The 16071-nt window shown below is 39.1% G+C and overlaps 1 protein-coding gene across 4 annotated transcripts in view; it reads right to left on the minus strand.

The window, feature by feature from the left end:
- The window catches only part of LOC100748549 (laminin subunit alpha-1), a 204407-nt gene that overhangs the window by 53558 nt on the left and 134778 nt on the right, over window positions 1-16071 (minus strand). The window contains exon 1 of one of the 4 annotated variants that reach the window (XM_012392434.3): window positions 1-2360. The exons of the other annotated variants lie outside the window; for them this stretch is intronic. Within the exon in view, the coding sequence (XP_012247857.1) occupies window positions 1-78 (78 nt within the window). The 5' untranslated portion in view covers window positions 79-2360. Of the gene's footprint in view, window positions 2361-16071 lie in introns of those variants that run through there. 4 annotated transcript variants of the gene reach the window in all.

Raw genomic sequence — 16071 nt, forward strand, 5'->3', positions numbered from 1 at the left:
GCCACGCTGAAATAGTTCCTGTCCGAATCGATCGGCGTGGACGTAGACAACGCGTCGCCGGCCGTGTCGATCCGCCATGCCAGCAGAAACAGGGCCCCTACTCCGAGGGCCAGGACGCCCCGGGTCCACGCTGACCTTCCGGGGTACATTTCTACCCCATGCTCACAGGAAGCACCGGCACGTTCCTCCGCGCCTCTATCATCACGCTGTCATCTCCGAGCAATGGATCGGCTTCGAGAATGTCGACCTTGATAAGCGGACTGGAGAACAAGGGTGCGCTTGCTGAACGCGCGATGGATCTTCTCTTTTGACGCGATTTCGGCTGGTACGATTGATCTTGCTGATATTTCTCTCTCGATATTTTCACAGTTTCTGATAGTTTGCTGATTTCTTGGATACAAGTTGTAACGACGATTCGAGTGACTTTTTATTTTGCTATTAACGCTCGAGTTTGCACGCTGGCTCGTTGCAAGCAGCGCGAAAATTTCGATAGCGATTCGACGCGATTTCGATGGAGTTGTGAGATCACCGTCTCGATTTGTTCGTTAATTCGTGGCGGACGCCAACACTGTTGAGATATTAATTCGCTCTTGATATCGTTAACTCGAGATGTTCTAGGGTAAGCGGATTTTCGTTAGAAAATTACGAGGGTGATTTAAAAATAGATTCAAGTTTGCGATTATTGTTCGTTGATTATTTCGTCGATCGCGAATCGTTTGATGGTATTCGTCGGAGGAATTTTTTCGTAAATAAGCCGGACTTGCGAGGACGGTTTAAGAAGTAAATATAACTAACGCGATAACGATAACCTGAGTGCATTCATCGATTCGTTGCAAAGAAATCACTGTTGAGACACGTGTCTTCGATCATGGTAATTCGAGACGTTCTTCAATGGACAAGTTCGCTTTTTAATTAGGCTCGTGAGCACGATTTCAGATTTACGATCAGCGTTTGTCTTCGTATATTGCGTCGTCGCGAAGCAAAATCCTGGCCTAACCCGAGTCACTGATAATAATAATAATAATTTCTTCAACAGGCAGGTTTCTCTCGTAATTGCACTTGCGACGGCGATTCGAAGGACAAATGTAACTCCGCGATCGTTGTCTGCGTTGTCTTCGAAGTCAAGTTGTTTCGAGATCTTTTATCAAATAGGTTTGCTTTGAAAATAGTTTAACAATCATTAACTTGAATTTATCACTATGTTCGTTCACTGATTTATTGCGAGAAGAAATACTATTAAGGCACTGGCTTTTCCGTAACTATCGTTCACGACGTTCTTCCATTATTATTTATCGTTCTAACTTATTGCAAATTATTCGTAGACTTATCTTTACGAAGTAGCTTCGACTTCGCGACCACGTTTGAGTTTATCCACTTGCTCGTTGCAAGAGTCTTTAATAATCGAACCCCGTGACATTCTTCGACAAGCTTTTACATTCGTTAAATAATTCTAATTTGATCACCTCTCGTTTTAATAAAATATATCACTCAACTTGTTACCATCTAACTACTAAATACTATCGGAATATCAGTTTCTAATAACGCTACCTGGCAACGGAACCTCGAAAGTAACAGCGCGTTTGATCCTCAACCGTACCACGAGAACAGGTTCATTTCGACTTTGTAATCACTTATCGAGTCTCTTGGCCGATTCCTCGTTCGTCAGAGCACAGATAGCGCGAAGATGGCAACCATCGGTCCAATATTCGATTCGAGGAACGAGCGACGGACGCGTGTTAGTTGGCGGCGTGGATCAGCCGCGGCGATTGACGCGACTCATAAATCATGCTAGTTTCTTTTTTTCTTTTCTTTTCTTTTCTTTTCTTTTTTACGGCAACCAAGAAAGGAGGTTGCGCGGATCTACGAAATCTCGTTCCAGGCGGTGGCCGTTTCTTGCGCGCATTCCCTCGGGGGCCGTCGTGCGATCTCCAGCGGTGTCCACGAGAGACGCTCCTGTTACGCGTAAAAATCGGCGAGGATTTCGACTCACAGGGCCGTCGACACTTTCAGCCAGGGAGCGCCGATGAAAGATTCATAGGGGCGAGAAGAGCCACGGCGCCAAAGGTCGGATCGAAAGGTTCCAACGGGGAGAGATCGCGAAAGGGAGAGCTCGCTGACCGGAAGAGAAAAAGAGCTACTCGATCGAAGAACCCGTCCTCGGTCGATCGACGAGACCGCCGGTTCCTCTTCGAAAGGTGAACGCTTGCAAGCGGAGAGAGGACACGATCGATCGAGACCCTCTTTCGAAATATCGCGAAACCGCGAGGAAAAAGCGACCGAGTGCATACGTGGACCACGACGAGGTGAATATGTACCGGCTTCGACGGCGGACCGAGAGACACTGACTTGCTACCATTACCATTAGCCGCCTTTGCCCTCTCCTCTTTTCCTCTTCTTCTTCGTCTCGCGGCTCGCGTCCTCCTCCTTCATGCGGGAAACCCGAATCTCTTCTCCGTACCTCGTCGACCGGCGCACGTGGGTGTATACGCGACTCGCTTGTCTCTCTGGATCGGAGAGGATCTGTCGTGGGATCCGATGCTCCCGTTTTTCCTCGCCCCCTTCCTGCTTTAAAAGCTCTGCGCACTCCTTAGGGTTACGCCACGCGCGCGTAAACAATACGTCTCGTGGTCCGATCCAGGCGCCGCAGCTTTTTCATTGCGACCAGGAAGAGAAGGATACGAAGGATACGAAAATGTTTCCTCCTTACGAGGAACAAACGATGAAAATGGTAATAGATTTTAAGGGAATAAATTTCGAGAACAGTATCTTTGGCACGTTCGGATATATGTAATAATGGAACGTGATAACAAAACGTTAAGATATTTCTGATAATCGATAAGACGCGTGATACTTTTGAAGTTTCGATAACGTTATTGATAAATTCATTCAATGAGAGCAATTGCACGAGACGAGGAAGAATAGACTTTGCAGTGTGATATCTGGTTTATCTTCATTGATATACTATATTGTGTGGAGTAATGCAAGTATGTGCACACTTTCTATTTCCAGAGATTCTAGCAAATTGCAAAAGTATTCAGTACGTGTATTATCGTTAGAAGTTCGTGTATTTTCTTGTGGATATGTATAGTGTTGAAAAAAGAATTAGAAAATGTAATAACAATTCTAACGCTATTCCTCTTTTGTTAGAAAAATCTTTTTTCTTGATCGTGGAATATACTATAATATCTGCAAGCGGCGTAACTCTATAAATCGTAAAGTAATCGCATTATTTCGTAAATTATCGCAACACTGAGATCGTACAATATATAAATACCGAATAAAGTTTATAAAATCGCAATTAGTTTTCCAAGCTACGTAAAAAAAAAGAATTATTTCAGTCAGTAAAGGCACGTAGCCACTGAGTAAGCTTCCCGTTTAAAACGTTCAGTGTTGATATTAGAAAAGTAGGTCGTACCGAGCACTGCGGTGCCTTGTTATCGATTGTTTAGCTGTTAGATAAGAAGATGATGTATTTCGCACTAGTGCAAAGATAAATACGTTTTCTAATGCTTGCAAGGAGGTAAAACATTTCAACCTAACTATCGCTCTTTTAACTTTCTCCGTTGGAAAAAAGAATTCTAGTAGAATTCCGTTCTAAAAAGAATATTATAGTTAGTCTTATAGTTTCGCCGTTACTTTCCAAGTATTCTTTAAACGTTTCTTGCCTGTTCCTAAAATATCGTTTAGTTGTTCGATACTCGTATTTAAACAATCACCGAGATGTGCTAAGATGCTATCGTTAAAACGTTTAATAATGAAATTAAGTACTTTCTTAAAAATTTGTGAAAAAATAAAATATATCCATATCTCACTAAACGATATTGGATCACTTACATATTTTTTTTTTTTTATCGTTTAACCCAATTGTTAGAATCATCCCGTGTGCATTCGAATGATCATCAGGATCCTAATTATATTTAAGTAACGATCGTAAATGAAGAATTACAATAAGGACCGCGTCTAAAGAAGGACTTTTTTTTTCATCCTCCGATGACATTCGAATTAACCCGCTCGATGGCCAAACGCAACCGCGTGTTCGCATAAATATTGATCGATCGTTTTTTCTCGCTCAGGTACACGTGTGTACATTCGTTGCATATTTATAAACTGCCTTTAATGCTCGGTGCATTACGAATGCGGTTGCCAGGATCTCGTTTCGTAAGACTCGGTTCTTCTTTTCGCTTCTGTATGACTGTGCGATGTTGAGCGCGGATCCGATGGCGGTCGGCCGAGAGAGGTCGCGAGATATCGACCGCCAGCACTTACATACTACGTATTCTCTCGCTGTTCAGGAACTCCCGTTAATTACGCGCTCACGAGCGTACCGCTCGGATTTCGCTTCCGGCATCTAGGCTGCCGAGAATTTCAGCTGAGCTGCTGAGGAACCGGCTGGAATGCGACACGGCTCGCAACAGTTCCATCAGCCGTTTAACATAGACGAAAAAATACACGAGCTTCGCGTTCGCTGCGATAAACCTTTATCGAGCGTTGATTGCGCGCTGGACTAGACGTCTGTTTTTTCTCTTTTGTTCTTTAACCATTAGCGAACGGGATCGCGAAAGATTTTAAGGAGACCTTGAGCGTTGGAGATGCGAAGATTCAATAGCCATGATCGTAGCCAAAATTGTTCGCTCTAAATGATTATAACTTCATGAGTTTAGATATACGGGACGAGTCAGTAAGAAAAACTTTGTCAAAAGGCGTTTGAATTGATCGTATTCGACGTGCCTGATAGGACGAATGTTAGATAACTTGATCCTTCGATGCTTTGTACGTTTCGAGATATTAAATCTGATTTTTTCAGATGCTGAAAGCATCTTTTTAAATAGCGCCGTATCGTTTTTGTAAGATTGGTTCATCCAGCTGGATATTCTCCCCGGGAGAAGCTATTAGCCTATTTGTATCGAAAGACCATCGGTTTATCAGATACTTCAACTTCCATTTGTCAAGTTTAACGAGCGAAAGAGAAGGAAAGATGCGAAGCGGTTAAATTCGACGAACTGAAGTTAAGATATCTGCTAAACTAATAGCTTTTCGGTATAAGTAGGTTAATACTTCTCCGTAAATGAAAATGATCGATACAGAGTAGATAAAGTTGGGTAGATGAAAGAACGATCGAAGGTAAAATAAATTCATTTAAAGTCGCATTATTCGTCGGTGAATCCTGCTCCTCGAATTCGTTCAATAATAAAAATAGACCAATATACACGGTGTCTAAATGCAGATATCTTCAAATGACAAATATTCGACGTTTCTGATGCCGAACACGCGGAATCGGTTTGACACGAAAGAAGTAAAAGGCAGAGCGAAGAGGAAGTAAAGATAAGGCACCAACGCATACATCACTTTATCTGCCCTCCATATTCCTCTGTTGTTAACACTGAATCAATTTTATGAATGAATACATTCGTAATTGTACCGTATGTGAGTTACGATTGAAATTAGCATAGTTAGGCGGTACTCGGAACCATACTTTACAAAGGAAAAATACACTCGTACCGTTATGGCGTTCGCATTTTTGCCAGCGTAACAATAAATTACACCTGGCTGAGCAATGATTAACCGACGTTATGATAGCAGGATGTAAAATATGTCACGATATGAAGAATGGTTTAATTCACTGTAACTTACGGCCCCGTTCCCTATCGTATTCAAACCGCCCGATTTATTTCGTTTGAGCCACTCTACCGACAATGGACTTACCTTCTTTGAGACTTGCGTTCACGCAGCCGACCATTATTACGTGCAGCTCACTTTGCGTAAGAATTCTTGTCAGTGCGATTATTCATTATCCAACGATGTTGTACGAGTACAAACGTATTCCACTGTATCAAGTATCTTAGAACATGGAAACTTTAAATTCGATGCGATTCGAAACTATTTAATTTCTCCTAATGAAGCTTTAATCTATTTTACTTGGTCCAGTCATGAGAAGTAAATCTTATTTGTGCTGAAAATCTGCAGACACGTGAAACTGTTCTGGATAATTCAGCTACTTCGGCAGTAGAAAAATATACGTCATAGCAATCTTTATTAAGAAGGATATAATCAGACATCGCGATGAATTTTCTTTCTTAAAACAAAGATATAGAGCAAATGCGGAGATCAACTCGGCTTTTTCTTTTTTTTTTTCAATCAAATTACGTGTCTCTTTACTATATACACTTTTTGCTACCTTATATCAAAGCGCAGATAAAACAGATAAAAATCTGCGTCGTTTTAAACAATCTATTATAACCACACCGTAGATTTCTATGCATTTTTGAGAAACTTTAAATTGCAAAAATATACAAGATATCGAAAGTATAGTACTAGTTATAATATTCAACGGATGAAACACGAAGCTTTATAAAAATACGAATTTGCATGGAAATTCGATAAGTATCCTATTATATTAGAAACTCAATAGAACGAGATTTTACACTTGCAAGAAGTTTAATGTAATATTAAATTCTCGGCGAGAAACTGAGAAGTGTTTGGAGATTTGCGCCTCATTTTAATTTGACGTAAAGAGATGCCCCTAGCTTTTTAATAGCAGTGTACAGGTATGTTTTGTGAACGCTTTGTACACGGTAATCGAGTTAATACCATGGAAGAACGTCCAGTTTTCGCAGATAAAGTGGCTATTACGCTTGTCAACGATGTACTCGTAACGAACCAATAAACACGCTCCCTCCAGCGACCAAGCTCGCACGGTTCATTAATTATCCAATCAAGTCTCTTCCCGTATTCTTTCAGTCCGCGTATCCATGCATCCAGCACCTTGCAGTTTCCTTGACCATGTCATGGACCACCTGAGATAAATTCATAAAGCTCTCACAATGAAACACCCACTGTGCATTTGTGCAGCCAACGCAACACGACGAGCATCGTTGCATTCAATTAACGAGAGACTGATCGCTTTGTATCATTCACGGTAACGGAGAAACGACGGTCATTGCACACGCATTCACCTGTCAAACAGGTGGTTTTATTCTGGTCACAAGTAAATAAAAAATATTTATCCTCCTGCATCGCTGTCTCCTAAATCCAGTCAACTTCTCTTAAGAATTTCATTGATCATTTTCGAAAGAAAAATAAATTCCAAAAGCGAACGTAATAATTTCCAGCTTTCAAAAATTTCTATCACATTTGCAACGCGCAAAGTTTTTACAGAAATTTTGCTACTCGTCCGTTGAATTATAAATTATACGTACACCGCACCGTCTAATTATTTTCTCTGATTAAACTTAAGTTTTATTACACCGATTAACTCTCGACTACACCCATTCACCATCCTCGTAGTTACTTTTTATCGGGAACACCGTTCTAACGCATAGATACGCATGCTTCCAGGCTATGTTATTATAACAGCTTTTGCTAAATACAACGATTTATAGCGCACAATTTAGTGTGGCGTTTATGTGGCCGCATATTACTCTCGCGCGATTTATTCTGAGATTCATGAATCGTCACCTAGATGAGGGCGACGTTCGTGTAACGTGCACCGCATCTTTCATCTGCCTACGTGGCCGTCTACTCTCCGGGTTAAAGCCCTCGCACATTGCGTGAGCAAACACTTGTTGTAATCAAGCATAAAAAAGAGAAAAATCGGCATTTACATTGTGCCGCTCACCTATCCGCCGCGCCAGTGAGAGAGCGAGTAACTTAATGGCTCGGTGATTCATTGAGCTCCATTGATACCGACGAGAATACTGTTCGCTGGTCTTCAAGGCAAGTTTACCCTTTAGTAGTGTTATTCAAACTACTAGATACGTAAATACAATTTTATTTGAAACAACGATTAAATATTGTTTGATATTTATAAAGTTTCGATTGTAAGATAAAGAGGTGGAGAAAGTTGCAAGTTCTTCAGTCGTTGAGACAAATCAGTAGAGAAAATGTTAAATGGTTGAATGATTTAGTCGTGATATATTTATAACTAAAATCTTGGTTGGAAATTTGTTTAGATACTCGAGTAACTTGAACGCATTATCTTCTACGATTGTTATTTAACAAATCAGCATTGTGCAAAGTCGTTCTTAATTGATAGTTCATAGTACACATGCAAAAATTTCATTCGTATTATCGTAGACTTTTAAAGAGCTACACTGTCGCTGACTACGATTCAACAAATCACAGAAAATATCGCGATACTTTTGATTCAATATATATTCAAATATATTTTGAATGAGAAATATTTTTCTCTTGCAATATCATTTCGACTACGATTCTTTCGTCAAATAATCCTAAACCATTAACACTATCTCGCAATCCTCGTACCGTATCGAGCGTACGACAAACATCAGAATTTAAAAATCCTCGACACATCGTTCAAGTATCGACGTAAGAGTGTTCGATCGGTCTCAGCTACCTAATAAATATCAGCCGTTTTCTCGGCAAGCATCGTGAATCCCACGGCCACGCCTCTCCGTCTATTCTGTTTCACGAAGCCGGCAGTCGCCGTCAATGAGCATAAATCGAAAGGATTTTTTCCGAAATCTGAACCTGTTCGCTCGGCGAACGTTCTCCAGAGGAACCTTTAGGCTGCGGCCACACGAACGTCGCAACGACGCCCGTTGTAACGTACGTTGTTTCGTACGCGCGTAGAAGTAGTACGTACGTATAGAGTTGTACGGATGTACAGCCAGTGGCGTATCCATGAGCCTTTCCTGAAGGAGAGGGGATACGTAAAAGTATATAAATACATCGTTGGAGATTTAAAATTTTCTTGTAATTTATATCATAATATAGTAGAATCCCGATTATCCGAACTAAATAATTCAGTTCGAATGTAATCGAATTTTTTAGATAATCGAACGACTCACGTTTAACTACATTCTGCATGAACAATTCTGATGTTTGTACATATTCCATGTATTACGTACACGTGTTTGAATCATCTTTGTTCGTGCGATCTTCTCGAGCTGCTGGATTGCGTATCTTTGTTAAAATTAATAATTCCTCAGGAGTATCTCGTTGACGATGTGCTCTGTACCATCCGATGACTATCTGTGATGCTGTGAATGCTTCAGAATGCTTGGGAACATCACTTGTGCAGATATCTTCTTCCTCGAAATTTTGCACGTTCGTCTTTTAATGTGACAAATCGTTGATTTAGCAATCGCGCAAGACACCGCTTTTCAGTTATGGTTTCACCATTGCGTAATCGGGCAATGTTCCGCGTCTCCTCTGAATTGATAAAACCGACTACGCTTATGTTTTCACATGTTGGTGTACAGCATAAAGATCAACTGACGATCATACGTTGACAATACAGACAATGTACTGGCTTGTGTCTCACAGGTAAATGTATATCCACAATATTTACTGCTGGGATAACCGACAGCTCCTACCGTATCTCTATCTCTATCTGATACTATAATTTAAATAATTAAATTTACTGTAATTACTTGCAAATATTTCAGAACGCGACAATACTGATATTTCTATATTTTATTTACTGTTGGAGGCGGCGATAGATCCTTCCATCTACCACTTCGTTCTTTATCGCGTTATGACACTCAATAAAAACAATTTTTTTCAAATATGAATTGTCTTCGGGGTGCGATAGAAGCTACAAAATAATCTTCTTTACACTGATATTCCAAAAAAGAAGCCCTTTTGTAATAACAATAGTCGACAATAAAGAAATTCGAAGATCCTTCCAGACAGAACTACCGGGGTAACATCGTCTACGAAATGCAAAATACGCGAAAGAAGATACGCAAAGGAAGCGTTTTGCATTAGCAATGATTGGCAATAAAGAAGTCCGAAAACGTTTGCGGACGAAATCGTCGGAGGAACATCCTGTACAAATGCGTGCGCGCGTGACGCGCGTCCTACAAATGTCGTGTGGCTTGCTACACGAATTAATACGATACAGAACGTACGTCTACGAAATCTAACGTCTGTTTTAACATAAATGCGTTTGGGAAAAAGTTACGCATGTTACAAGTTACATAGCGTTGACAGTGATGCATGTCGCTCGTGTATGGACTCCGATATACGGCGATATATATACGTACGATGCTTCCTCAAACTACGCGGCGTTTAGGGACATCGACTGACCGCGTAGGGTGAAATCCATGAACGCTGAAATACGTACACGCATTTATATCTTTCTACTGCACGCGCATATTGTGCATTTCTATTCAAAATTTACGATTGTTATATTCATTCTTTATATTCTTCGGTATAAGACGATTCGATGCGAACTGCCTTTCTCAAATCACTGACGTATGTATCGGGCAGCAATATCGAATTCAAGCAGTTGACGAACTGTTCGAGGAAGAAGAAGATAACGAACTCATTTATTTTTACGCGCCAAATAGTGGAGCCGTAGCTATGTAACTGACAAAGACACGCTGATCGTTCGATTTTTTCAAGCTCCATAACGGTTCGTTACGTGTTTTGAATTCACTGCCATTGCTTCTTGCAATACTTGCAAAGTATTATGTAGTCACACGAACGAATTCGCACGTGTGAGAAGATATCACGAACGAGTTCAGGCTAGTCAGTTTCGAATTGACGTTGGTCCATTCTACGAAGAAAATAGTAGGCATAGCAGTCGCAGGACGTCGAGGTCCGCTAGCTCACGGTGGAGAGCTTCTCTCTTATTCGCCAGGATGAAAAAGATTGGAAAGATACGCTGAATAAATTGATCGAAAATAAACGTAGAAGGAAAATCGATGAGAAAAGAAATCCACATATTATCGAACCTGCGTTGTTCGTGGAAGCAACGTGTTTGCACAACGCGTGTCACGCAACGGACGTCGTTGCAAGGCTCGTGTGGTCCCAGCCTTACTTACACCACTCTCCAAGACCTATCTTAAGACAAGACGTCCATGGGTGTCTTTTGTTTCGCGAGAACACGAACCGAGAATCAGAAACTGCGAAGGCTGACACTCCCAGAGCGGCAAGCTCGAAAGAAAAGCAAAAGGCGATTTTATGGGATATTCATGGTGGCACAGGTGGCTTGGCTACGTGACGATGAGTATCTGACGGTGGACGACGCCGCACGTAATGGACAGGCCGCGTGGGCACGGTTAGTTTTATAGAGCCCACACGGTTCGGAATACAAAATCTTCGCTGGTACTTCCGCGATGAGATCACCTGCCTGTGTTTCTCATTCGAGCGTTTGGCAACGCGACCGCGACGTTACGTTGCTTGTCTGGGCCTAGTCGTGAATCACGAGGCTACGACATTGATGGCTAGACGCCGAAAGAACCATTAGGGACATCGGTGTGAAAAAACACGAACGATGACGGTTTTGAAGACCGTCGTCGTAAAGGCAGAGGATTTACGTTGCGGTTGTCGCGGTGTCTCGTCTTGAGATACGTGGCTGTGACAGAGGGATGGAATATCGTCGGTGTAATTGGGTTAAAATAGAATAGCGAAGACAGGCGATCAAGATTGATACGTGAATTTACGAGCTTTCTATAAACATCGCCATACAGTTTCGTTGAACGGATAAAACGCTCGATTGTCAGTCAAGACATTTCACGTGTGCGATGAAGAAGCAAGATTCCGTTTGAATATGTCACGCATGAAACTGCTATAGAGTAGATTTCCACTCGTACAAACGCTGTTTACTATGCCGCTGAGATTTATGCATATTCATTATTCATAAATCTTAATGGTACTCGCGCATACACATATGCACGTATATGCATTTATCGATTCGCGCATATTAAGTAAATTGAAATACGTAGATTCAGAATACCACGTTTTTGAAAAAAATGAAGGTCGTCTTTTGAAAAAATTACTATAGATAGATAGCAAGCTAATTAGCAATGTAAAACGAAGTATGAAAGGCAAGCTAAATATTCTGTGATAAACCCTGGAACTAAAAGACACTAGAAAGAAACGAACTTTGTTATACTTTATAAATAAAACGTTATATTATGTGACAATGATAAATTTTTTTTTATTATTTATTTATTTACATTTTACAATTTGTCCAGTAGGACATTTGGTAAAATATTATAGCTTAGTGATATAGCAATATAGCTATGATGATAAATTGACAGAATTCAGCTTGCATCTCGTGGAAACAATTCCAAAATATCCTATGAATATTCGACTACTTTGAGCGACGATATGGATTCACAGATGGTGTTTTCGTCTCGTAGGATGTAGCAGAGGGTAAGAGAAATGAAAGAGCAAGAGTGAAACGCAGGTGCATCGATATCACTCTAGAAGACAGAAGCTTCGACTACTTCGTGGGTCGTTTAACAAGATGGAATTAATTTTTATATCGTATAAGTACCGGTCGTACCAAAGCTGGGCTTGGTTGATCATACGATTTCATTAATAAGGAGGCGGTGCCGGCAGATATGGTTTCCGTGTTCGATCTTCCGGTATTGTACAAGCTTATCGTACTGTAGCGTACAAATTACATTTCGCAATACGCGTTTGAAATTGTTTTCTGATAAAAAAGATTCTTTTCCATAAAGTACATCTCCTTATATTTTATCGCAGATTTCGAGATGCAAAATATTACTTGGTGTAACAATTACGATAAATAACGAAAGAAGATTCGATATGTTTCGGCTTTCATTAAAGAGATTGTAAAAGAAAGTATTGATAATTTGAAACAAACTTGCAACTAAAACCAGATTGCTTTAAAAAAAAAAAAAAAAGAAGAGGTATGTCTGTACGTGGACGTATCTTGGAAAAAGTGCGTTAGTCTCGACGTATGTCCACGCGAATACGATCAAAGAATGCCTTGTTCCTCTTCGTCGGCCGTGTCTGAAGCTGTGTACGAGCCCTTTCAAGATCACTAGGCTAACGTTTGCCCCATAAATTCAATTCATTCGCTGTTACAACTTCGTTCGTTATGTTTCTTTAAGATGCATATTTATATTACGCAGTGTTACGTAATAACGCGTAATATGAAACAGAAACTTGTTCAACCGATTGTTTGCTTCTGCTCAAAATGTTTATTTTTGCCGCTTTTTCTTTCACATCAAAGAGAAGTAGTAGCTTCACAAGAGAATACAGAACTTTGAATATTTTAAAACAAGTTTGAATGCGCGAATTATTCAATTATAATTATTATGACATTGTTTATTTTACCGCGATTTTTGTGCATCATTTTCTTTTCACTGGTTAATATTTTCAATACTTGCCACAACGAAATTCTGTCAAACGCATCCTAATTTCCTCATTTACATACGCTTTGAAACGAGCATAACTTACTCGTGAACTTGCAATAAACATGCTTTAATGAATTTTACAAGTCAAAGGAGGAAGGAAAGGTTCTTTGGAGAAAGTTCTAGACTACCTGAAGAATTATCGTCACTTACTATAGTTCTAACTGTTTGCCTGACCTTCACCAAGGTCACAATTAATTTATGAAGGAGCATATTTTCTATTTTTAAATTTAAATTTTATTAATTTTATCTTTAAAAACTAAAATTATAAGAAAGAATAAAAATTACACTTACTCAGAAGGTCGTGCACGTGTGTGATCAATGTAGATTTTCAACGTTACCAAAAGGGATACTCACCTGAAAGAATAAAAGGAAAATGAATAATATTTAAAAATCGAATACATTGGTATGCAACCTGAAAAATATTAAAATACGAATAAAACTCTTTTACTCTGCTTTCTGTTTCCTTTTTCGATATTTATATTTTCATAATCTCTTAGGTATAGCTGAATTCTGCGCTGAGCTGTTTCTCCTTATGGCAGAATTCAGACGCTGATTTTTAATGCTGTTTTCTACGCAAGCACATTGGAATGAAGTTTTTGATAATTAAATTAACATAATTTTTCTTAAAAATATGATGTATATACTTTAACGTTAATAATTTACTTTAATAATTGATAAATAATACAATCGAGTGTGATATATTTTAAGGGGATATTCTGGTCCAGAAATTTGAAACAATCGAAAAATTCTTTTTCATATTTCCAAAGTTTAGACATTCAAGAATATGCCCTTAAAAGGATTTTTCAAAATTTCAATTATTTTATGAGTTACAGCCATTTTTGTGACGCAGCATCTGCTTCGGTCCGACCAGAACAAATGAACAGTAAACGGTAGACGTCCGAGTAAACTTTTATTTATTTATTTACATTGTACAATTTGTCCAGTAGGACATTTTGTAACATACTGTAGCTTAGTGGTATAATAATATAACATGTGAATGGCTAGTCCCAGTGGGATACGATCTTCGAATTTGATTGATTTATTTCTTTAGTGCGGTGAGTGTTTATATGTTAAGTTATGTCCTCTGTGAGGTCTGTTGGGTATTTCCTTTTTAATCTTCTTCCGAGTAAAACAGATCTTCTTCTTGTCTCAAAACTTTAAACGCGTTTTTCTCGAGACTACTTTTTTCGAGTTGGCGTACACGATATCTCAAGTTCTAATGAACAGATTTATTTTAAATTTTTGTCTGAATATCCCTTATATATATTTTTTAACGTTCGGAATTGTCAAAAAAACGTGCGAAATAAGAAATTTTTTTTCAAACGGCCGTCATTTTGTGAAAAAATGTTGTATTGACTTTTCCAAGATTCAGACGATAGCGGCATCCATACTAATTAAGAATCTGTTCGTTTTTTTTTGTTTCAAATGACCAGAAAAGTTGATATCGTGCACGCCACGACACCCCATTTTTTTGGTAGCACCCACTTTGCCAGCTCATAACTTTTTAGATATTGAGTTTTTTTTTCAGTGAATTTTTTACGTAATCTCGAAATATCAATAAACAAATGCTAAAAAGGAGGATAGCAAAAATATTTTTTGTTTCGCTTGTACAGAGCTTCAAAAATCGCCCGAAATTCATGCCTCTAGAGTTCATGTCTCTAGACCAGAATACCCCCTGAAAGCTTGGTACGACACATAGATCAAGGTCACAATTTTCGCGCTCAAATTTTTCAAATTGTACTACGTTTTCTATTTTCAAGCTACATCTTGAGGTTCAGGTTGAAGACTAGAAAATTATAAGAATACCGATTGGTATGTTCGAAAAAGCATCTAATAATGATATATTTATTTTAACGAAAAGCAACAACTGATATCTGACACTGGCGTATCAAAAATAAAGACTATATATTTTATCCGTATATTGTTAACATTGTTATAAAACGTTGTGAGGACAAGAAAAGTGTGAAGCAAGACAAATGAAAAAGTTAACGGTGAGGGAACGAGTTAGTAGAATGAGCTACTGTAGCTATGCGTCGTACCTAGAAGATTAGAAAGAAAATCCTCGCACGTATTAATACAAATTTAAAAACAAGATTTAGTTTTGCTATTATTTATGAAGACAGATTTTAAAAACACATTTCTAAAATATTTCTTTAGAATAGAACCTAACTCCAATCGCATAACCCCATAAACGACATAGCTAACTGTAAACTGTTCACATTTTCTTACGTTTTCTAAGAGCTATACTGTGTAAATCCTAGTAAATTCTTGTTTTTAGAATACAAAATAAAATTCATTTTATTCGTAAAACAAGAAACAGATAAACTTCATAAACTTTTACTTTCAACATTTTCTTTTATACCCTCTAATTAACGTGACAGATATCCGACAACAATGTAAAAGGAAAGCTCCACTAATCCTTCAATTTCGAATTAGTTCTGCCATAATGATTTCAGAGGAGAGCTCGCCTCGATTAGGGTTGCCAAAGAAGGAGCCCACGCTTAGCGACCAAGAAATTTGCGTTCATTCGTGTAGAGTTCATTCGAGTAATTATATAGCCTTGCGTCCAATCGGGTATCCAGTATTCTGCCGCTAGTGTCATTAATAAACTTATTGATAAATACGTCAAGACCGACGAACGCGCCTCTTCTTCCTTTTTCTATTCTTTCCACTCGCGCCCACGTGTATCTGCATTCCTACTACGCTGACTCGATAATGAGAGTAATTACGCCCGCTCGTACCAGCACATCATCAACAGGTACGTTCGCATAATTTCGCGATCGATTGCCTTTTCCAATGAGACTATTATCTTTCCTATTCGCGAGAATGTTTATATGACTAATACTTGGTTCCTAGGATAGTGCGAATAGCGCAAATGTGGTTGTTTCATTATTTTATATATTTATATATATATATATATATATATATATAT

Source organism: Bombus impatiens, unplaced genomic scaffold (assembly GCF_000188095.3).
Source record: "Bombus impatiens unplaced genomic scaffold, BIMP_2.2 scf_1445, whole genome shotgun sequence".
NCBI lineage: Eukaryota > Metazoa > Arthropoda > Insecta > Hymenoptera > Apidae > Bombus > Bombus impatiens.